This window comes from Melanotaenia boesemani, chromosome 5 (assembly GCF_017639745.1).
Source record: "Melanotaenia boesemani isolate fMelBoe1 chromosome 5, fMelBoe1.pri, whole genome shotgun sequence".
NCBI lineage: Eukaryota > Metazoa > Chordata > Actinopteri > Atheriniformes > Melanotaeniidae > Melanotaenia > Melanotaenia boesemani.
In genome coordinates, this window is record NC_055686.1 from 13982389 (window position 1) to 14006179 (window position 23791).

General features: G+C 39.9%; 1 protein-coding gene across 1 annotated transcript; it reads right to left on the bottom strand.

Annotated features, from left to right (window-relative positions):
• Positions 1–979: 979 nt before the first annotated feature.
• Positions 980–23244, bottom strand: LOC121639465 (interferon-induced very large GTPase 1-like). Its single transcript, XM_041984702.1, has 5 exons — positions 23121–23244; positions 22893–22965; positions 16112–16298; positions 15484–15744; positions 980–7551 (listed from the first exon to the last, which is right to left on the bottom strand). Exons 2-5 carry the CDS (start codon positions 22938–22940, stop codon positions 2873–2875), a joined length of 5175 nt encoding a protein of 1724 aa, XP_041840636.1. The 5' UTR covers positions 22941–22965; positions 23121–23244; the 3' UTR covers positions 980–2872.
• Positions 23245–23791: the final 547 nt, after the last annotated feature.

A 23791-nucleotide genomic window follows, 5' to 3' on the forward strand; every position in this document is an offset into this window, starting at 1 on the left:
ATTGTTTAACTCTGTGAGTTCATTACTCTGCAAATCAAACTATTTTGCATTATTTTCCCTTTTTGCAACTTTTTGCAAGCTTCATAAAAAATGCTTTGTGATCCACGTTTACTTCTAATGAATTTGTGCTGCGTGATGAGTGTAAATTTAGTCTCAGTAGCTTAGTGTGCTCATAAAAACCAGCTTTGCATTTCAGTGATTGCTCGTCTAGAGTCTAACCCTGAACTGAGATATCAAACACAAGTGCAGCCAAACAAATGTTAGTTCACTTAACAAGTAGCAGCATTTACATGTAGCCACAAGATGACATGTGGGGCAGACGTGAGGGCTCTGTTACCATAAGATGCCTCATTTCCTCATACAGTAATGAGATCACAGAGATGGTCAAACTTTCTGATTCCTCACTGTGCTGAACTGTCATGGAGGTTGTGTTTCTTGCAGTGGTGTGATGTAGCAGGAAATGGTTTAATTGGGACGGCCCAGTTCAGTAGCCTACTGTAAAGTATTCAAGTGCATTAGTCTGGATGTATTTGAACAAATCTTAGCAAGAAACCAGATTAAAGTTTGAATATTTCAACACACTCATCCTCTCTATTCAGCCAAACTATGATATGAGGTCTCTGACTTTAGAGACCATTTATCAGTGCTGGTGTCTCTGAAAGCACATCGTTAACACTCCACAATGGCAAACACACACAATGACATGGACCCAATCAACCACCTAAACCTTCAGCTTGGTCTCAACTGTAAATCTGCACCTGTTGTCTTATTTTTAGATTCTATGTTGAATTCAGAAACCCAAGACTTCAGATAAAGAAAACTGTTAAATAATGGGATTAAAAAATTTCTGATTATTAAAAAGTAAAGTAAAAATCCTATAAATAAATGAGGTGATGATATTTCTGTTACTTTAGAAGTTATTATACACTGTATGCTGTGATTCTGATCTGGGAAACATTAAAGACATTCATAACCAGACTGCAGATTTATCTCTTTATTCACTTGCTTAACAGGAGTATATAATGTAGCATTATGTCGATACTACCAGATTTACCATACAATAACTGGTCATTTTTATTATTTCAATAATGTAAAGGAATCATTTGTTTTTATGGAATCAGACACAGAGAGTAAAACATTTAGAACAAGATTACAGGATACAAGATTAAAATGATTTAAGACTTTTCTGATAAGTTTCAGAAAGTTATTATTTTAGCATAGTAAAAATGTATGTAGCAGCAATAGAAACAACAAAAACATATTTTTAACAGAAAATATTTTTTATTAATTTTAATTAAAATGTAATTTTCATCAATTTCTTCATTCTACAATATTTCAAAAAATAAAATATCATCACCGCTTTAATTTGAGCCTGGGACTTTAGTCATAACATCAAACCGTTTAACTCAATTTAATGGCATTGTTGATTCATTAAAAAAAAAAAAAAAAATAGATAAACTGGTAAGTAAATCAAATAAAATCTTGTCTTTAAGGCACTCATTAAAAAAGAAAAAAAAAGAAGAAAAAAGACAAAATGTAATTGTGTAATGGAAACATCTTTAACTATATTGTCTTATTTCCAGCCATCTGCAATTTTCTCTTCATATCAGAGAGTATAAGTAAAGTCAGGCTGAGATAACTAAGGGATAGAAATTAATAAAACACGGAGGGTGTCCACCTCTTCTAGTGTAAAACATTTCACTTAATGTTAAATGACTCTTAAAGGCTTGCTTCTGTCTGTTTTTGTATGATATAGTTCCAGCTTTTTGGGATCTTGGCAGACTTTGCACTGTATTCTTTTCTAAAGTCATGGTTGTACTTTGCCATTACATATTTCCAGAAGTCGGATGCCTCAAGACTCACATCTGAGGCAATTTTCCAGTCTGTGAATACTTTTTTGTAGTGCTTGTACAGGTGTGGTCTATGGTAGGTGTAATGACAACAAAAAATCCTGTTTGTTATCACAAAAGGATAGCATTATCTTAGTTACAAGTTCACAGGAGAAAAAGGATGTGTATCTACCCTGACCTGTTGGTTGATGCAGTGAAGCAAAGTGTTCAGTGTGGGCTTTTTCTCCTGCTTCACAAGGAGCTTTGCAGAAAGGAGACTATTTGTCACCAATCAGTTTGGCCAAAAGCTCATTCTGGGGCTTCAAATTAAGACGTTTCAGTTTCATTCGGATGTCATTTTCTTTAACTTTGTCTCTAGGAGTGTGTCCCATCTCACATTTAGTCACATTTATATTTTATATATGTATATATATATATATATATATATATATATATATATATATATGTTCAATGAAACAGTCAATAAAAGCTTTTCTTAATAGCAGATTTTATTTTATGTCAACAACAATTTTATGTCGATTAAACAGAGTGGCATTTTTTTCCTACTTATAAAGACAAATGCAAACACAGGTTAAGATGAGCACTAATAGTGAATTTCTCTGGGTTTTCTGTGGCACATTTAAAAAGTAAACTAAGAATTCCATCCTTCAAATATGCCAATATTTATCAATGAGTACATTTTATATCAAGACAGGTACAAAAAAAAAAATCTTTATATTTGTATATTGATGAAAATAAAAACTTTCTTTTGCGTAAACTCTACACCAAAACATTAATCTTTTAACAAAATGAAATGAAATGACAAATAGTCATCAAATGTCAATGACAGAAAATCATTTCAATTCTGAATCAAGAATCAGTTAATCATTTAATCATTTTGACTCACTTTTCCATTAAATATAATGGGAGTGTGTTTAAACTTTTGGCTAATTGTGTTCATACAACCATACATAAGAGCCTTCTGTGTGGATCCACTATGTTTTCCTCTAGAGACTAGAAGTCGTTTAGGAGGAATAATAGTCTCATTTAATCGTGAAAGACTCTTTAAGACTTTGTTTTGCCTGTTCTTTTGTGATCTTTCTCCAACAATCAGGAATGTCAGCAGGTTCTGCACCATATGCTTTGGCAAAATCTTTGTTGTATTTTGCCATCACATATTTCCAGTAGTCTGATGCTTCAAGGCTGGAATCTGGAGGAATGTTCCAGTCTGGAAAAATTTCTTTGTAATTCTTGTAAGGATGATATTTACCTTTTGTGGCACTGCAGCTAAATCTGTTGTCACTGAGCACAGAGGATGTGCAAATGTCAGTGACAAGTTTTCCAGTTGTTGTAAACCTGTATTCACCCAGACCCTCTGGTCGATGTAGTGAAGCAAAATGTGAAGTGTGGGCTCCTCCTCCTGCATCACAGGGAACTTTGCAGAATGGACACTGTTTGCCACAACCAACCACTCTGTTGAAAAGCTCATTCTGAGGATTCACATGGAGACGTTTGAGTTTTGTTTCAAAGGTTGTATTTTTAAACTTCTTCCTGAGAGTTTCTGCCATGTCCTCCACAGACACTGTGAGCCAATGAGCAAACTGATCCTGGTCCGCATTGTTCAGGATCATGAAAGCTCCAAGAGCATCCTGGGAAATGACCAGTTTATCACCAAGTTCTTTGCACATTTCTTCAACAAATGTCTTCAAGTCACCACACTTCTTTGTTTTGGTGTGTTTGATGGCGTCATTTATGCTGTTGATCATTGACTGCAGACGTCTGTCCTCAAACTTAAACGTTGCAGAGCTGTTTGAGAAATGTTTTTTCACTTGTTGAAGAATTTTTTCTTTTACATAACTCTCATAAGAAAAACAATATCTGCAGAGACCATCAAACTTATCATCTGATAGCAGATCCAGTAAAAGTGAATACTGGAAGGACATTCGTGTGCTGAACTGCTCCTTCGTCAGCATTTCATCAACGATATCAGGACCAAGGGAACGGTTGACAAAGTCCTCAACAGCAGGCTTCAGACATTGTTCTGTGAATTCTGCAGCCTTCTTCTGACACTGGTCTCGTTTATGGAACACATCTTGGAAATCATCTCGGAACTTTTCTTTGTTTTCATCCAGACATCTATGAGGATCGTTGACACGTAGAAACTCTAAATGCATTTCCTGAAAGCGTCTGGCTGCAAATCCACAGATGTGCTGTTTTAGAGAAACCTCAAACTCCGTATCTATGTTCATATCTGTGCGTTTTTTCAGACTTTCATCAATGATGTGAAGGATCTCCTGAATGTAAGTGTCATGATAATCACATTTTCTTTCCAGTTTTTCAGTTACAAACTGAGTGCAGGAATCTATGATGCTGTCAGCTTCTTGTTGTCTCATCTTCACAAAATCTTTAAAGGTCAATGTGGTTAATACATTTTTAACTTTTTTCCAGGTTCCATCAGCTTTGCATTTGTAAGGTTCCAACCCACAATCTTTGATCTTTTTTTCATGCAATAGTTTACATGCATGGCTCCCTTTTGTTGAAAGATTAGCTATCAGACAGTGAGAGACACTGTCGAAGACATCTTTAGGCTTTTGTTCAAAAAAAGACAGTTTCTTCAGTGTTTCATTCCACATCTCATCAAATTCTTTGTCCAGCTCTATTTCTGTCATCTCAACTTTTTTCTTTCGACATTTATTAATTGACTCACACACTGCTTTCTGTATTACTGTTGTGTGATTCTTCTTGATTTCATCCAGTTCTTTCATTCCCCGTCTGATATCAGCTGCTGCTGTGAGCTGGTTAATTACAGAGTTTTCTAATTCTCGTCGAAGGCTCTTTGCACTGTTGGTAAAATCCTCTCTGTATCTTTCAACCAGATAAACATGACCCTCTGTTTGCTTGAAGTATTCCTTCAGATTGTCCTGGAGCTTGGTCTCCCATTTAGACAGCACTGATACAGCTTCACTTTTCAGCTGAGTGAGGAGTTGTGTCATGTCAGATGTTGCAGATTTTGCAGCAACTGTACCAAAATTAGAGATTCTCGTCTCTGCTTTGGTAACCCAGGTGTATGTTTCTTTCTTGAACTCCCACTCCCATTTGTTGAACTCTGTGCAGAGTCTCATGTATGCATCAGCTACGAGGCTGTTTCTGAAGCTGAAGATGAAGTTTTCATGTTTTACTGCATTCCACAGACTGGTCATCCACTCTCTAAACTCCAAGATCTTATTAGCAGATGCTTCACTCTCTCCCAGTAGATGGAGGATGTTTTTCTTGAGCTCATAAACAGCCTCACTGTATCCTGCGTTGACTGGTGCCATTGGTGGGTTTCCATTCCAGAGTCCAGGAACGTAGCAGTTCCCAGTGTTTGGATTGTACTCCATCACATCAGTGAAGCTCTTGTTCTCCTCTTTCTTTTCCATTTTAGCTGCTGCCTGGGTCATCTCATTCAACTGTTGCAAGAGCAGTTTCCTGTCTCTCAGGTTCTTCTCATGGGCTGAAACATCAGAAACGTTCTGGTGAACAAACTGACATTTGGGCTTTTTTCCCACCTCCTTCATCCTGAGGAAAGCATGCACCACTATCTGCAGGATGTCCTTCATTTCTGTTGAATTCTCCATTGCAATATTGATAATGGTGATATCACTCAGCCCCACGACAAGTGTAGCAAGCTCATTGTCATGTTCATGGCTGTTGTCCAGCTGTGCCAGCTCTGGTGACTTTAAGCCCTCAGTGTCGATGATCACCATGAAGTCACAGTTGAGATCTTTTTTGACGTCTTCATTGACTTTGATGAGCAGCATGAAGGCACCTCGAGTGCATCGACCACTGCTGACTGCAAACTGAACTCCAAACATGGTGTTAAGGAGAGTGGACTTTCCTGTGCTCTGAACTCCAAGCACTGTGACAACCTTGATCTTGTTCTTTGGAGACACCAAGTCATTGAGCTGAGAGAGAACATCACTCACCCATCTGAGAGGTATGTTGGAAGCATCTCCATCTACAAGCTCAAGAGGAAATCCATCAAGTAACAGCTGTGCACAGAGTTTGGGCAGATGCTGCAACTGTTTACGTGATAAGTCTGTTTCTGGAAGGGAAACTGAAGCTTCGTAGATCTGACCCATTTCACGGAAGAAGTGTTCAGTTCCCAGTGAGCTGTTGGAAAGTTGTCTGTCTATATTCTTGATCTCATCTGTGTTCTCAGAACCTTTACTCTTCTCTTTGTACAGCTCCCTGAGTCCAGACAGTTTTCTACAAGACAAGTTATCGAGGTTCATTCGCATCCATTTCAGGAAATAACACCTCTCTGTTCTTGAGCTGGATATGGCATCAATGAAGCAAGTCATAGCTGCTGACATGTCATAAGAGTTCTGCTTCTTCCTCAGTTCTTCTTTCTGCACCTGAAGATCACTCTTGTACTGCTCTATGTTTTCAGACCCAATCTTTCTAAGTCGAAATTCTTCCTTCTCCAAGAACGTCAGTTCCTTCCATATTTCTCCTTGCAAGGGAAGCTGATCTTCTTTGTATTTAAGGATGTCTTGAATGTCTTCAGTGATGGCATCTGCTTTTTGCTTTCCAGCCTGACACTCTGGAGAATCTTCATCCACCAATATTCCCAGTTCATGAGCCACATCAGCCATCTGCTCTACTGACATCTTCATTTGTGGATTTTCAGCTGCATCACTGACTGATTTTCTCAAACATTTGACAAAGTCGGCATCATTCATGGTCTTTGTCTTCAAAATAATGTTTTTGTTTGTCAAGCACAATTCAGTTGCTATTCTCTCCAAATCTTCTAAACTGAAGTTCTTGCTCTGATGGTTGCCAACCAAAAAGATCTGTGCTTTGTAGATTTGGTGGGTCAGTAGTTTGCATCCAGAGTTCAAATCATCAAAGAACACAAACACTGCTGCAGAAGTCTGACATAGAAAGGAGAATTGTGTTTCAAATGAAGCAATGTCACCATGAAGGTTAGCTATAGCAACTGGCTCAACAAAAATGTCCATGTTCTGGTTTCCACAAGGAAGGTACCAGGTAATTTCAGTCAGTCCATTGGATATTTTTCTTGGATTGTCTCCACACTCCATGTTGTGATGAACAAAGGTGTCATGGTACTGCTGAGAACTGCTCAGAAGCTTGTTGAGGATCTCTGACTTGGACAAGGAGCATTCACCCAGTCTCACAAAAGAGATCATTGGAAGTTGAGAATGAACAATTCTTTCTTCAATGAAGCCTTTGGATTCTAAAAGATGTTGAGGTCTGTACTTTTTCACAATGTCTCTCATGGCCCACAGCATGAGTGTACACTGTGTTGTGTCACAGTTGGGAAGCAACAGAGGTACAGAGAACTGACACATTGACATTTTTAGTGCCATTTCTTGTTGTACAAAACCATCAGAACACAGAAAGAGAGCAGTGATTATGTCAAGAGGGTTGGAAATATGATCTGAAGTTGGACCCCTGACCAGATTTTTAAGATCTAACTTTTTACTCTCTGATGCATCATCACAGTTTGAGTCACACACTAATGTATATTTTGCATTCCTAGCTGTCACATTAACCATCATCAGTTTCTTTAGAAAATACCAGGGAATGTCTGATTTACACTTTACATCTTCATCACTGATGGTCTTCTCTTCAATCTCAAGTATCTTGCTGAGCGACCACTTCTCTCTATAGCACCGGTCCAACCCCAGATCCTCCAGCAAAATCTCCAGGTCTGTCTCTGTGGAAATAAAAATTATTTTCATAAAAATCCTTGCCCTTCCAAAGCTGTGACACAAAACTGTATTACTGTATATTAGAATAACGTTTCTCTAAAGCCTGACAAATTCAGTGAAATTTTACAGGATTAGCTGCCACAAGTGGAAAAACCTGTGTAAAACATGTTCTTTAACAGGAATTAGCTAACTTTATTTACTCGTTTCATCACGGTACACTAGCAGTCAAAAGTATGGGCACAGGTTCCCATTGGATTAAACAGAAACGTGTTTCCAAGTGTACATAATTAGTGAATATTTAAGTTATAATCTGATTTTTTTTTTTTTTTTTTCCGATACCTATTACAGTACCTATTTCTTTGTTCTGTCTGTCTTATTACATTAACGGATGTAAAAAAGATAGAAGATTGGGCCTCAGCAGTACAACAGAGCAGATATTTGCATGATATTCTGATAAATGAGGTATCCAAGTACAGGTATTTTAAAAGGCACACATAGGTTTTACCATATAAGGCTTTTGGGGGCCTTGAAACTGGACTCAGCACAGATGTCATATGTAAACATGTGTGTTTCTACAGGATTGGCCAAGTTAGGACTTAAGGAATGTCTTTGTTTGAAAGGCTCAGGGTTCTCTGCTAAATCATCATTACTTTGTTTTCTTTCCGCATCACTGGCGAGGTGGAGAAAAGGGGGGCTATAAATAAGTAATAATTGAGAAGCAGATAAGAACTGTTTGTGTTGAAATTTCATATAGAGGAGTGAAAGGCCTGAATTTGTAGCAAGAAGAAGAAGATACGTTTAAGCCTCAGAAATAGTGAAGTGAATGGTTTGAGAGTGTAGAAGTGGTATATGGGCATTTATGAGAAATTATGTGAGTTTGGAATGGGGGCTCGGTGTTCTTTGAATTGTAAGACATAAAAGTAAATAAGTTGTCCTGTGTATCAGTTCACCTCCAATAAAAGCGGAATTAGTGTTGTAAATTTAAAAGTAACAGTGGAATCCAGGCCTGTGGTAAAAAAATTTCATAGACAAAAAGGTAGGATTTATGAGAAATAGATGTTTTTGTGTTAAATAAGAGGCAAAAGGGAAATAGTTAAGCGGCAGAAAAAAGAGAGCGAATTAGTGACTGCAGTTAAATTGCCAGCTGAGACCTGTGTCTCTGCTTGTGTGGGTGTGAAAACAGCTGTGTGTGTCCTGGGGGCCGTGGTGTGTGCATGAATGTGCTGGGTGTTAAATGTCTGTTTGTGTGTGAATCTGAGCAGAATAAAGATTTAAATGTTTGTGTGTCTTCTTTCCATAATTTGTCTTTGTTGAAGGGTTGTTTTGGTAAGTAACAAAGTTAAATTCAATAAACCTTCGTAAAAAATGAGCCTTTTCTGAGAAACTTCTTCTAAATTTTAATTGTAATAATAAGCTTTCTGTGATCTTGCAGAAAAGACTAGTGATTTGGCAACTAAAGTAATAAGTAATTCCTCAGAAGGACTTTTTCTATGTATAGGTGCCCTGCAGTGGCTAAAATTAGTAGTTAATATTATTTTTTGGGCTTTCCCTTTTTGGACATTTATTTTGGACTTCAAAGGAAACTCCTTTATTATTTGATATGAACCACTGCAGGTTTTAATGAGGTTGTCTCTTTGACATCACAAGAGTAAGTCTGTCTTTGATTTGAATGACGGACAGGGAAGGAACTTTATTTCATCTGGTCACAAAACATGCACATATCACTCACCTCATCTGTGCTGATATATAAACAATAGGGACAGAATTTGTCTGTGTCCGTATATCTGGTTTGGCTGCATGAAAGGAATGTTGCATGATTCATTTTTAGTAGGTAAAATCTGAAGAGAAGGTATTCTTATATTATCACCAAATGTAGACATTTTTAAATTCAGGTTAAAAACATTTCTTTTCTCATGCGCCTATGCATGAAATCTGCATGGAAACTTTTTAACTTATCTTGCTTTTAATCATTGTAATGTAATTTATTATTTTATTGTGATTATGTGTTGATGCCTTTTTAATCTTTTTTATTATTATTATTATTATTATTATTATTAATGCACTTGTATTGCTTTCTGCACCCTGCTGAAATGTTTTATGTAAATCACTTTGAATTGTCTTGTACATGAAACGTGCTATACAAATAAATTTGCCGTGCCTTGCCTATTGGATTGTCGAAGGGAGCATCCAGCAAGTTATCTTACAAGAGCGCTCTGTTGGGGGAATTTGATGAGATGAAGCTGATTCTCTGCTTTCCATGGTTGCTTAGACCCAATTTTACTCTCCATTATTCATTGTAGGTGTTTTCTTTTAGTCATTGCTAGTAATATTCTATGGCTTATTGATATGATAATGTATTAATTTTATATAAGGATTTAGATTGTTGATCAATGATGTAGGAGATTATATGTGGCAAGATTCTAGTTTTTGCTTTTTAACTCATTATAGATCACTTTACTTGTCTTTAAGAGGTGGCTGTTATTTTTATGAGGGGGTTTTCACATTTACAAGTTCAGCTGTGACTGGTTGTTCTAAAAGTCTGCCTGGCTTTGGGTTTGTTTACACAGATGTAGGCTTGACAGGGCAAAAAGCTATTGATGGTTGACCTCTGGCCTCTTCTTGTGATTGAGGAAAGGTGCTTCCCTTAGTGCCCCTCTCCTCTCTCTCTCTGTCTTAGGAGCAGAGAAAAAGTTAATTTGTTTGTTTTTTTCATTTTCTTGGTTTTAGAATGTCATTATGAGAGAGCTGTTTGGGGATGTGGTCCCATCTTTACCAGGATATTACGCAGAAAAGAGCGTGGCTATTGTTTTGAATCCAATTAAGATCAGAATCCGATTTTGAGCACATTTGACTCCAATCTCCTTAAAGTTTGAGACATCAGCAATTTAATGGAATTATATGGTAGCAATTTCTGATGAGGTTAAGGCCATTTCCAAGACATCGATTTCTGACAAGATCATAAAAAATAGCACCCTTTCATATCACCTTTAAAATATATATTTCGTGTTGGGTAAATCCCTCTGACACCAGCGTAGCATACCACTATAGAATTCCTTCTATGCAGTTTATAAGGAATCTACAAAAGGAAACAGCAGAACTGAAGATGGTTTCAGCAGCTGGGAGACAGGTTTTGAATTTTGATGGTTCTGAAGTCATGAGCCGTGCATCTTCAGGAGAAAATGTGGATCTAAGGGGCAGAAGCTATCTCTATGCTTATAAGTATAATGTGCTCACATCTCAATAGATGAGAAGTGATCAACAGATTACATTTGTATTATTCATTTAATCTAATTCTGATTATTGTTATATAATGCATTAACTATAATATGTTCGAAGCTGCATATTTGACCAGAAGTTTAGAAAGTCATCATTGTGAAGATTTAGTAGAGTTCATTTCTGGTTTAATAATTATTTGAAGCCTTTGAAGGTTATTTTTGATTACCTATTGTATTAAGATCTTATCATTCTTTAAATAGTTCTACTATTAAACCACTGCTAAATTTGTTGCTTTTCTTAAGGAATAAATTGAGGTGGAGTGATTATTTATATAAAATAAATAAATAAAAAAGAAGGGAAAATGTGTGATCGTTGAATGAGGGATACCTCAATTTAGTTAATTTGGTCTAATTATATTTGTGTTATAAATGATCTTTCTTTCTTTTCATGATAATATACCTAGGGAAATACATCCTTATCATACTTTTGTAATTTTCCCTTCTTATTTTTTTTAGGCCAATGAAGCCTAGAGTTGGTTGATTGTAAAAACAAAAAGGGAGAGCGGAAGCTGTTCCCTCCATTTGGCCTTCAGTAATCTTTGTGTTGTTACATTTGTTTGGTAAACTGTCTATTACTGATGAAGGTTTAAGTTAGTTTGTAACATACTGAATTTTTGTTTGTTTTTTATTTTATTTAGATCAAGAGCTGGAGTAGAGGGGACCTGAGTTGAATTGACACAGGCCCTTCAAGGCCCCAAGCGTTTTCAGCTGCCACTGCCTCTATGAACTGGAGGCTCGGATGACACACCTCCCCTGAATCCAGTCTGCTCAAGGTTTGTGCAGTTTTATCCACAAACATCTTTATACCTGCTTTTATATATTAATGCATAGTTATTCGAACACATAAAAATAATATTTTTGTTTTTCTTATTTTTGTTGTAAGTTTAAGTGAACATAACTCATTTATTGTGCATACACATGTGAGAAGACACATCAGAGATTGCATAGTATGTTTACTTGGACAGAAAAGCTTGGCAACTGACCAACATTTATCCATTTGAAGCAATAAATCATTGAAGGTTAAATGAAGTATTGAAAGAGTGTTTTGTTGACATTTCATCTTTGATGTGATTCTGTTTTTATACTAATAGTTAATAGCTTTTGGTTTCCTCTGAGGTTGGTCAATTTGTTTTGCAGGTTTGTTAAAATGAAATAAATAAATTAATTAAATATTTTAAAAAACTGAAAGTGGATTCCAGCATCTTCAAAATAAAGATTGGAACTTTTGTGTAATCCTGACTGAATAAAACACTTCGAGGATTTTCCTCCTTACAGACAAACAGTCCCTCTCACCCCCAAAGGGAGGATCTGACTGGTAAAAGTCCAGGATTCAGATTTATGACTTGGTTTTCAGCTCCACAGCTCAAGAAGGTCAGCTCTCCAACCTGTGATGGGGGGAGTACTTTGTTTAAATTATATCAAAGATCTGGGAAATTCCTAAACTTTAATCTTCTGCAACTCAAATCTGACTTATAACCAGCTAAAAATGTCTTATGGATCCCAGATGTAACTCATCATGAGGACGTTGTCTTTTGAAGCCATTAAAGTTTCTTCAACTGATAAGCAACCCCTGCTTTTCAGGCAATCTTAACTAAAAAAAAAAAAAAAAAAAAATATATATATATATATATATATACACACATATGGATTTTATCTGGATACCATGCATATAATTATCATCCAAAGCTGGACTTTTTATCTTCACTGACACCCCCAGCCGAGCCGCGGGAGAGTCTGCATCAGCAGAGCTGCCTGATCCAAATCTTCGGACCACCACTTGACAAATCTTCTGGTCTTCTTGGGAGTCGTTCTTCTCTAGGTACTCCTCCTCCCACTAGGTGATGGCTGCCTCCAGCCAATCCATGCCTGGGGTGGTCTATAAAAGGACTGAGGAGCTGCACGTCTGGGCCTTTCAGCCACTTGCCATTTGTACTTTGTGTCTGTTTAAGGTTTCAGGTTTTAAGGTTTCTGTTTCAGGTTTAATTGCCTGGTGGTAGGATTTATCTTTAGTTTTCCAGATTGGCATGTAGGGGAGAGTTGCCATTTTGTTTGCCTTGTGGGTTCTTTTTCTCCTGTTTATGTTGAGTCAGGGTAGGTAAGAAGTAGGCTTGTATTATTTTGTTTTTTGAAGGGAGGCAAGTTGTTCTTTTCATTTTCAGGTAGAGGGTTTTTTTTTTTGTGTGTGTGTGTGTGTGTGTGTTGGCCTTGGCTGTCTCTGACACTACTGGAGTTGTGTTACTCCCTTCTTCCCCTAGACCTGATTTAGGGATGTAACAGTGCACCAAATTTATAAATCCTTTAATAATGGTTTAATGTCACTACTTAACTGTGTGTTTAAGTAGCCTAGCCTTTGTAGTTACTAACGACAAATGATAGACTATAGTCTAAATCTGTGTTTTGAAGTGGGCAGGTCAGTGCCCATACCCTAACCCAATAGAGATGCTGTGACCTGAAAAAAGTCACACACTAAACACATCCAGAGAATATGACCAAACTAAAACAGTTCTGTCTGGAAAAATGGCCTAAAGGTTATTGAACATTACGCAGATCTGATCAAGTGCCTACTGTAACAAGGAATTTTTTTTTTTGCCCTTGTTGCTCTGGGATTTGTCTAATAATTGACTGTTCAGAGTGTTGAGACAGCATTGTTGTTGGTGCAAATTACATGAACTTGTACTGAACCATTAGAAGTGTCTTGCCAGACAGAATGTTATTTACCTGAAGTGCAACATAAAGGTCAGAAATCTGGTAAATGTTCAACCTCAAATATATAAAACTTTAATGTTTTGCCTTGTTAGCTGCCTGCCGATAAGCTGACAATAACAAGCAGGGTATAGGAATTCAAAACAAATAAAAGATATGGAAACATCTATTTGGATGGGGTATAAATAAATATAGGCTACAACATACCCCTTCAAAATACTTACACAGGACAGGAATTGATGAATTCAGTTCTGCGCAGTGGGTTCTCACTTAATTTGTTTCTGTTCTATTCCTTCTTATTGTTTTAATTATATGTGTTGTTGCTCTAAAAGGCATCTTTAAATGCAATGTATAATTTTATTATTATTATTATTATTATTAATAATAATAATAATAATAATAATAATAATTGTAAGGGTTTGGGTGGCCTTGGATAACATAAGGGGGTACGCACAGGTGACATGAGGAAAGGTAGGACACCTTCCAATAAGTACTTGTACTGTGTCTTTGAATGAAACAAATCCAAATTGTGCTTCATATTTATCTAATGTGTAATAACTTGTAGGCTGCAATACATTTTGTGTTGCTTTGATGAAGCAGCCAAACATTAGCCTGTCCAGGTTTTGTAAAGATTAGCCTAATTGCAATATGAAATAGCACGGCTGTTTGAAATAATTTTGTGTTAATAACGAAGGACTTATACTGGGAGCATTGCATGTGAGACCTGTCCCATTCCTTTAAGACTGGAGGCAGGTTTACAAGCTGCAGTAGCTTCACGGGTGGCTCCCGCAATGTTTATGGTCATGTTGTATGGTCACATTTTCCGGTGCAGCCCAGGCGCAGTCTGAAGGCGGACAGAATCTCTAACTGGCATGCCATACTCCAGGACTACAATCCCTCGCTTCCAGATGGGTTGTATAGCATATAGCCAAAGTTGAACAAGCTCAGTGTAATGCTTGGGTCCCCTAGCCAGAAAGGGTTTTCCGAGGGCCTACCAACTCTCTACAGAGCATTGACTATGTGAAGAGATTAAAGTGAGAGTGATCGACTGAATCAGAACTCTCTCATAAGGGTACACCTCTCGGCTTGCTGCAGTGGTGCATCTTACAAAGAGGAGAGAGTGGGTTTATCAAAATGTAGAGAGGTTATCCATGTGGTACTGACGAAGCAAAGATAGAAGAAAAAAAAGGGAAAGAAGACACCAAGGCAATGGTAAGTTGTTCAGATAAAACTGAAGCTAATTTAGCTCAGAACAGCTCAGTCTGTCCTCTTGTTTAGTGGCTGTCACAAGGCTGAAAATTAAAGTCGGGTTGAGAAGACAGTGCCTGTATACAATAACTTGACATCTGTCCGTTGCTCCTTACAAATGCATCTGAACAATCTGTACCATTTTCCTTCATTCCTTTAATTTTTAAATATCAGGCAGTTTATTAGATGGCTCTCTCACCAGCTACTTTCTCTTTTTTTTCTTTACATTAGGTTTTAAAACAAGTAATGCATGCATACAATTATATTATTAATGGAGGCTATTTAAACTTATTGTGCTGTAAATTGTCATTTTTACAAATGTTAAATTATTTATATATGGTTTCATATTTTTTTTATATAAATATATTTGTTGATTTAATGTCTTACTCTTTACCAAATTTAATGTGGCACTCCTATCATTAGTAACACAACGCAAACAGTGACCCCTGTCTCTGCTGCTGCAGTGGTCCTGTTGTTATCTATGTTGAACAGCAGAAGGCGCAGTTTCAGCAGTGGAAAAGAGCAACAAGAAATAAAAGGAGCCAAATTAAAACATCTTTTTCTTTTATCTTTACCACAGTGTTCCTTTGTCATATTCTAGAGATTCAAGTTAACACTCATGAAAAACTATACAAACTTGGTCATTATCTTAGTTACTTTATATTTTCTATATTTTTATTATTTTATTTATTTATTTGCTTTTTTACTTACTTGTCTTGGCAGATATTCCAGCTGGTGTGCTTCTTGCTCCATTTTTCAGCTGTACGGAAACATTGAGGGAGTAACACACCCCTGGTCTCAAGTTACTAAACGTCACACAGTTTGCGTCTGTCGTCAACTCCTCCACAGTTTCTCCCTCGGTGCAACATGTTACAATGAAAGTTTCCACTTCAGCAGCAGGAGAGTCCCACTGCAGAGACAGAGACTCTGTGCTGATATTAGAGACTGTCACTTCAACTGGATCAACTGGTTCTGTTAGACAAACGCAGAAAAGGTTTTTTACATTATAAAAGTCTGCAAAAGTATTTTACAGTAAAACATCAAGTGTAAAAGAAAACACAAGAAGAATCTCTAGAGATTCTCGGCTGATATTAGAGACTGTCACTTCAACTGGAGGAAGAGGTTCTGTTAGACAAAAGTAGAAAAGGGTTCAGTCAGTAAAGACTTATGAAACAGGTATTTTACAGTCAATATCAAATCTAAAAGAAAACATAAAGAGAAACTTGTGTTTCCCTTTGTTAATAATAAACCAACATCTGTTTTGACAAATTCTTCATGCAGCTGTGCTCATAAATGAAGCTCTATCAGTCTAAGTATTAGATTTTTATGTCAAAATTACCTGTAAATACAAATACAGATGCAGCTTCACTTTGATGTCCACTTTCTGTGATCCTTGTGATGTTTAAAAGATACTCAGTCCCAGGTTTCAGTCCCTCAACGTCTACCGTGCTGCAGTCTTCAGCGACATGAGAGTCTCCTTCTTCACGGCAAAATTCGGGGAAGTGATCCGAGGCATCAAAAAACTCCTGGATAAATTATAAAAATGTTAAACCACAAGGAGATTCTTAATTCACAAAATATGCTACATACACTAAAGCTCAAAAGTTTGGGGTCACCCAAAAATGTCATGTTTTTTCCATGAAAACTTACATTTTATTAAACAAATGCAAAATCAATAGAAAATATAGTCAAAACATTGACAAGGTTAGAAATTATGATCTGTACTTGAAATAATAATTTTGTCCTTCAAACTTTGCTTTTATCAGAGAATCCTCCATTTGCAGCAATTACAGCCTTGCAGACCTTTGGCATTCTAGCTGTCAGTTTATTGAGGTAATCTGAGGAAATTTCACCCCATGCTTCCTGAAGGACCTCCCACAAGTCAGATTGGCTTGATGGACATTTCTTCCGCACCGTGCAGTGAAGCTGTTCCCACAGCAGCTCAATAGGGTTGAGATCTGGTGACTGTGCTGGCCGCAACATTATAGACGGAATACCTGCTGACTGCTTCTTCCCTAAATAGTTCTTGCATAGTCTAGAGCTATGCTTTGGGTCATTTTTCTGTTGTAGGGCAAAATTGGCTCCAATCAAGCGCTGTCCACAGGGTATGGCATGGCATGGCATTTCAAAATGGAGTGATAGCCATCCTTATTCAGTATCCCTTTTACCCTGTACAAATCTCCCACTTCACCAGCACCAAAGCATCCCCAGATCATCACGTTTCCTCCACCATGCTTGACAGATGGCGTCAAGCACTGCTCCAGCATCTTTTCATTTGTTCTGCGTGTTACGGCCCCTTGCAGTTTGAGATTGAACGCGTGAAGCTGGAGTCAATAAGGGCAAGCCGGCACAGTGACGCTGCGGTGCGCTCGTTGTCGGGTTCCTCTGCTGCCGACACTTTTGATGTTCTTGGTAACTTGCGCCTTTTGCCTCAGTTTCAGGAGACCGATCCGGACTCTTTTTTCTTGATTTTCGAGCGGTTGGCCGACGCACGTAAGTGGGACAGTTCGGCGCGCGTTCTGTTGTTGCAGTGCGTTCTGGTGGGCCGCGCTCAGGAGGCGTTTTCTGTGCTGTCCGTGTCGGATAGCCAGGATTATGTTAAGGTGAAAGCAGCTGTTTTGCAGGCGTATGAGCTGGTGCCTGAGGCATACCGACAACGGTTTCGGTCTTGCAGAAAGGCCGCTGGGCAGACTTATCTCGAGTTTGCTCGGGACTTGAAGCTGCATTTCACGCGATGGTGCTCAGCTGCGAAAGTGGCTGATTTTGATCGGCTGTGTGAGTTGATTCTTTTGGAACAGCTGAAGGATTCGGTACCGTGTGCGGTTGCCACGTACATCTGTGAACAGAAGGCTGAGACGGCGGCTGCGGCTGCGGCGCTGGCGGATGACTATGTTTTAACTCATAAGTCCCAGTTTCTGTACAGTGATGGGCCTTCTTCGGGGAGTGGGCGTGGTGAGCGCCGCGCTGCGCGCCAGGGTGATGTGCCTCCTGACTGGGGTGATGGGTGTCATTATTGCCATGAAAAAGGCCATTGGAAATCGGAGTGCCCGGTGTTGAACTCTAAAGGTCGATTTTTGAGGTCGAATGTTAAACCGGCCGCGTTGGCCGCTCCAGTTACTGGTATTGGGCAAGCGGCTGCTTTTGCTTTGTGTGAGCCCAGCGTGTTGGCGTCTTATGCTCCTTTTATTAGAGATGGGTTTTTGTCATTGGTAGGGGGCCCGCAGACCCCTGTTAAAATTTTGAGGGACACGGGAGCGCATGATTCCTATGTGGTGTGCTCGGTTCTGCCGTTTTCCTCTAGCACGGCTACAGGTGATTATGTTCTGAGTCGAGGCATGGGTATGACTGTGTTGCCTATTCCGTTGCATAAAATGATCTTGGACTGTGAACTCGTGCAGGGTGAAGTGTCTGTGGGCGTGCGGCCAGCGTTGCCAATAGATGGAGTTCACTTCATTCTGGGAAATGGCTTGGCCGGCGGCCGTGTCTGGTCAGATGCTCCGCTCTTTCCGCGTGCGGCTGGTACTCTTGTTGGTGACGGGGACGTCTGTGTGGCGGCTTCTCCTGTGGTTATGCTGTCTCCGGTGGCTTCTGGGGGTGATTTGTCTCTGCCTGAGAAAGTGTTTCCAGCTTGTGCGGTTACGCGGGCCATGTGTAAAACTCAATTGGATGCGGTCTCTGTTAGTGATGATGTTATGTTGTCTGTGGCGGATTTTCCCCTGAATGTGTCTCGTGAGGAGTTGGTCCGCGAGCAGCGAGCTGATTCGTCTTTGGCGACTGTTTTTGGTCTTGCTGTCCATGGGGCCGAAATTGCGAGCATGGCGAGCGGGTACTTTGTACAGGATGGGTTATTGTTTCGGAAGTGGTCGTTCGTGGGGAAATGCGTGCGTGATGTTGTTTTTCAGCTTGTGGTTCCAGACAAATTTCGCCCTGCTGTCCTTGGGGTTGCCCATAATGAGACGGGGCATTTTGGTGTGCGTAAGACCTATTTGAGTCTTCTCAAATACTTTTTTTGGCCGGGGGTCAAAAAAGATGTGTCTGCGTTTATTAAAACATGTCATGTGTGCCAGCTCACTGGTAAACCCAATCAGACACTTAAACCGGCCCCGTTGTATCCTATCCCAGCGGTGAGCGAGCCCTTTGAATATCTGCTCATAGACTGTGTGGGTCCGCTGCAGAGTTCCAAATCGGGCTGTAAATATCTGCTAACGGTGATGTGCCAAAGAACTCGTTACCCAGCTGCGTATCCATTGCGGTCTATTACAACACGTGCTGTGGTTAAGGCACTGTCCCAGTTTATTTCGGTGTTTGGGATTCCGAAAGTGATACAGAGTGATCGCGGTTCCAATTTTACGTCACATATGTTTGCTCAGGTTCTTAAAGCCCTTGGCATACAGCATAATCGGTCCACTGCTTATCACGCTCAAAGCCAAGGGGGGCTCGAGCGGTTTCACCAGACTTTGAAGTCTCTTTTACGTGCGTACTGTACCGAGCTGGATAGGGACTGGGAGGAGGGTCTTCCCTGGCTTATGTTGGCGGCTAGGGAGGCCGTACAAGAGAGCACGGGTTTTAGCCCTAATGACCTTGTGTTTGGCCACTCTGTGCGGGGTCCTTTAGCAGCGTTGAAGGCTAATTTTGTGGATACGGACCCGCCTATTAATTTGATTGACTTTGTAAATGGTTTTCGCCATCGTCTTTTCGTGGCGGGTTGTATGGCCAAGGAAAAGCTGGAGCGATCTCAGGAAAAAATGAAAGCTGTTTATGACCGTAGAGCTGAGCGTCATGAATTTAGTCCTGGCGACCAGGTGCTCGCTCTAACACCTGTGGTGGGCTCCCCTTTTCAGGCGAAATATTCTGGTCCGTACACCGTGACCGAACGACTTTCGGACCTGAATTATTTGATCGCGACTCCAGGCAGGAGGAAGTCTGTTCGACTCTGCCATGTGAATTTGTTGAAACCTTACTATCAGCGTGCTCTGGCTGGTGGTGGGGGGTTTTTGGGGCCCGTGCGTCCCGTTCTGGCTGTTACATCCGCTGCTGTACAGGGAGACGGTGTTCCGGAGCCGGACGACAGCTTATTGTTTGGCCGTTTAAGGAACTCTGAGTCCCTTTGTAATCTGGATCATTTGTTGTCCCATCTGTCTGCGTCGCAACGTGATGATTTGTCTGGGTTAATTAGCGGCTTTTCTGTTTTGTTTGGGGACGTTCCATCTCGTACCACCTGGATAGTGCATGACATAGACGTCGGGGACGCACAACCGATTAAGCAGCGGTTCTACCGCATGGGCCCCGAAAAGTTAAAATGTTTGGACAATGAGGTTGACTACATGCTCGAAAATAATATCGCAGTGCCTTCTTCCTCCAGTTGGGCTTCACCTTGTATTTTGGTGCCGAAGCCCGACAAAACGGCGCGGTTTTGCACGGACATGCGTAAGGTTAATTCGGTGACCAAGGCGGACTCCTTCCCGTTGCCTCGCATGGACGATTGTATTGACCGGGTGGGGTCGGCTAAATTTGTGTCCAAACTGGACTTGTTAAAGGGCTATTGGCAGGTGCCCTTGTCTAAGCGTGCACAGGAAATTGCTGCGTTTGTCACTCCTTCGGGCCTGTACTCTTACACCGTTATGCCGTTTGGTCTGAAGAACGCACCCGCCACTTTCCAGCGCCTTATGAACATGGTGGTTGCTGGATTGGAGGGTTGCTCTGTTTATTTGGATGATCTGGTGATCTACAGTGACACTTGGCATTCCCACCTGCAGCGTATCAGAGCTCTGTTTGAGCGGCTCAGGGACGCAAGTCTCACTGTTAACTTGGCTAAATGCGAGTTCGCCAAAGCGACCGTGACGTATCTGGGTCGTGTAGTGGGGCAGGGGGTGGTGGCCCCTGGGCATGCAAAGGTGGTGGCTGTTGCTGAGTTTCCGCGGCCCGCCACGAAAAAAGAGCTACAGCGTTTTTTGGGTCTGGTGGGGTACTACAGAAGTTTTTGTAGGAACTTTTCTACTGTGGTGTTCCCTTTAACAGAACTTCTGAAGGCCAGAGCTGACTTCGTTTGGTCCTTGGAATGTCAGCAGGCCTTTGACAATGTTAAGTTTCTGCTCTGCTCTAATCCTGTGCTGTCGGCTCCTTGTTTTGATAGGCCGTTCATGCTCCAGGTGGATGCCAGCCAGGTCGGGGCCGGGGCGGTCCTGCTTCAGGAGGATGACCAGGGTGTGGCCAAGCCTGTTTGCTTCTTTTCTAGGAAATTTAATCAATATCAGGGGAATTACTCTGTCATCGAAAAGGAGGCCTTGGCTTTAATCTGGGCGTTGCAACATTTTGAGGTGTATGTGGGGGGTTCTACGCCTTTGGTGGTGTATACTGACCACAACCCTTTAACCTTTCTGCGCTCTCTGAGGTGCCCGAATCAAAGACTGATCAGGTGGGCATTGTTTTTACAGGCGTACGACCTTGATATTAGACACATCAAGGGATGTGACAATGTGATGGCCGATGCGTTGTCGCGGGCACCTGTTGATTAGTCTGTGGTTCGTGGGTGGGATTTCGTTTGTCCTGTTTCTTGCCTTTCTCCTCAAGGTGCCGGTGTTGTTGGGAGTGGTTGAGGACGGGTACGACGTTCCGGGGGTTTAACCTTGGGTGACTATGTCCATCTGATGATTGGTTGGTGTTTGTTATTGTTTTTTTTTTTTTTTTTTGGTTTGGTGTTTTCTGGGGGGAAATCCCCGTTTTTTATGGGGGGGGGGTGTTACGGCCCCTTCTGTTTGGTGGCCTGTTTTGTTAATCATGTGTGTGTGCAGGTGGAGATGGAGTGCACCTGGGCGTGCGTCAAGGGCCTGACGCACCACGCATATAAAAGACCCGCCTACGGCCGGCTTTGGGTCTCTTCTTTCTTTTGCTCCGCTCCCAGGCCGGACCTGCGCCGTTGCACCTCGCGTTTGGTTTAGTTCTACATCATACAACACTGCATGCATTATATTTGTACACACAACCAAGCACGCCCTGACATTACTGATATTGCAGACAATCACACTTCATGATTATATTATTTTGTCTTAAGTTTTGGTTTAATAAATAATTATAATTGGTTTTCTTGGTTGTTCGGCGTTGTTTTGTTATAACCGGAAGGCTGGTTGTAACATGCGTCTCACAAATGTTCTTCTTTGTGATCCAATCACCTCAAACTTAGATTCATCTGTCCATAAGACCTTTTTCCAGTCTTCCTCTGTCCAGTGTTTGTGTTCCTTTGCCCATCTTAATCTGTTCCTTTTGTTGGCTAGTCTCAGATATGGCTTTTTCCTTGCTACTCTGCCTAGAAGGCCAGCATCCTGGACAGGTGTTTTGCGGGTACCATTTAATGAAGCAGCCATTCGAGGACCTGTGAGGCGTTTGTTTCTCAAACTAGAGACTCTGATGTACTTGTACTCTTGCTCAGTTGTGCACCGGGGCCTCCCACTTCTCCTCCTATTGTGGTTAGAACCAGTTTGTGCTGTTCTTCGAAGGGAGTAGTACACACCATTGTATGAAAGCTTGAGTTTCTTGGCTATTTCTCTCATGGAATAGCCTTCATTTCTCAGAACAAGAATAGACTGACGAGTTTCAGTAGAAAGTTCTTTTCTTCTGGCCATTTTGAGACTATAATTGAACACAAATGCTGAAGCTCCAGATACTGAACTAGCCAAAGGATGACCAATTTTTTTTTTTTTTTGCCTCTTTAATCAGTACAACAGTTTTCAGCTGTGCTAACATGATCGCACAAGGCTTTTCAAATGATCAATTAGCCTTTTAACATGATAAACTTGGATTAGCTAACAGAATATGCCATTGGAACACAGGAGTGACGGTTGCTGAAAATGGGACTTACATGGGACACCTATGTAGATATCCCAATAAAAAAAAACACCTGTTTCCAGCAAAAACAGTAACAATGTCTAGATTGTATTTCTGGTTAATTTCATGTCATATTAATTGAAGAAAATGCTGATTTTTATTTAAAAATCACAACATTTCTAAGTGACCCCAAACTTTTGAGCGGTAGTAGTGTCATATTGTGTTGTTTTCACACACCTTTTTATGACATAAGTCATTTGACCTGGTAAAATAAAGGTAAAATAAAATACTTTTCTAACCTCATCTGCCTCCATGATATCCATTGCTGTGGATGCACTCTCAGTCATTCTTTCACACTCTGCCAAACGCCATCTGAGCAAAGGTAACAAAAAAAAAAAAAAAGAAAAAGTAAACCTACATGATAATATTGCCACAATACAGATGTGTTGTATTGTATGGAGGCCAGCCTGATAGAAACAAAGGCCAAAATATACAAGTTATACACACATAAAGAAATCAAGACTTACCTTTCATAAAATCCACATCTCGTTTTTGTCCTCCAAGATTAATTTTAACTGTGTAGAATATGTTGTCTCAAGTAGTAGCTGAGTCTGAGTACACAGTCCAACACTTCCTTGCAAATGACACTGCAATATTTCAGCCTCTCCTTTTATCCTGATGGGTGCAGACACTTTCAGTTTCATTTACCAGTAACAGTACTGGAAAACAAAACTTAACTACCCATTTGCATATACTTAAAAAGTGTATGATCTATGTGACTTTTCCAATAGACTACAGATTAAATTAAACACAGAAATGTACAAAGTCAAGCCTAATTTACTAACATAGAATTTTATAAAAGCTTTGACATATACAGACTTTGGAAATGAACATAGTGGATTAAAGATTAAAAAAAATCCTTTCACAGAAATAACCATTAACTTACCATTGACAGAAAGGCTTATGTATGTTTGCTGTCCTTATTTAAAGAATTTTGCTGACAAATGAAATGAAGATGGTATACTGTACACTGGACTTTTAATACTGGAATATTGTTAAAACTAATTCATTTGGCCATTGATATTTATTGTAGTAGAGAATCCTAATTTTGTGTCATATTCTGTTTGTTTAGACGACACATCCTATTCTAATTTTTGAATAGATTATTTATTGTATTTGTTTTCATCAGGGAAACATG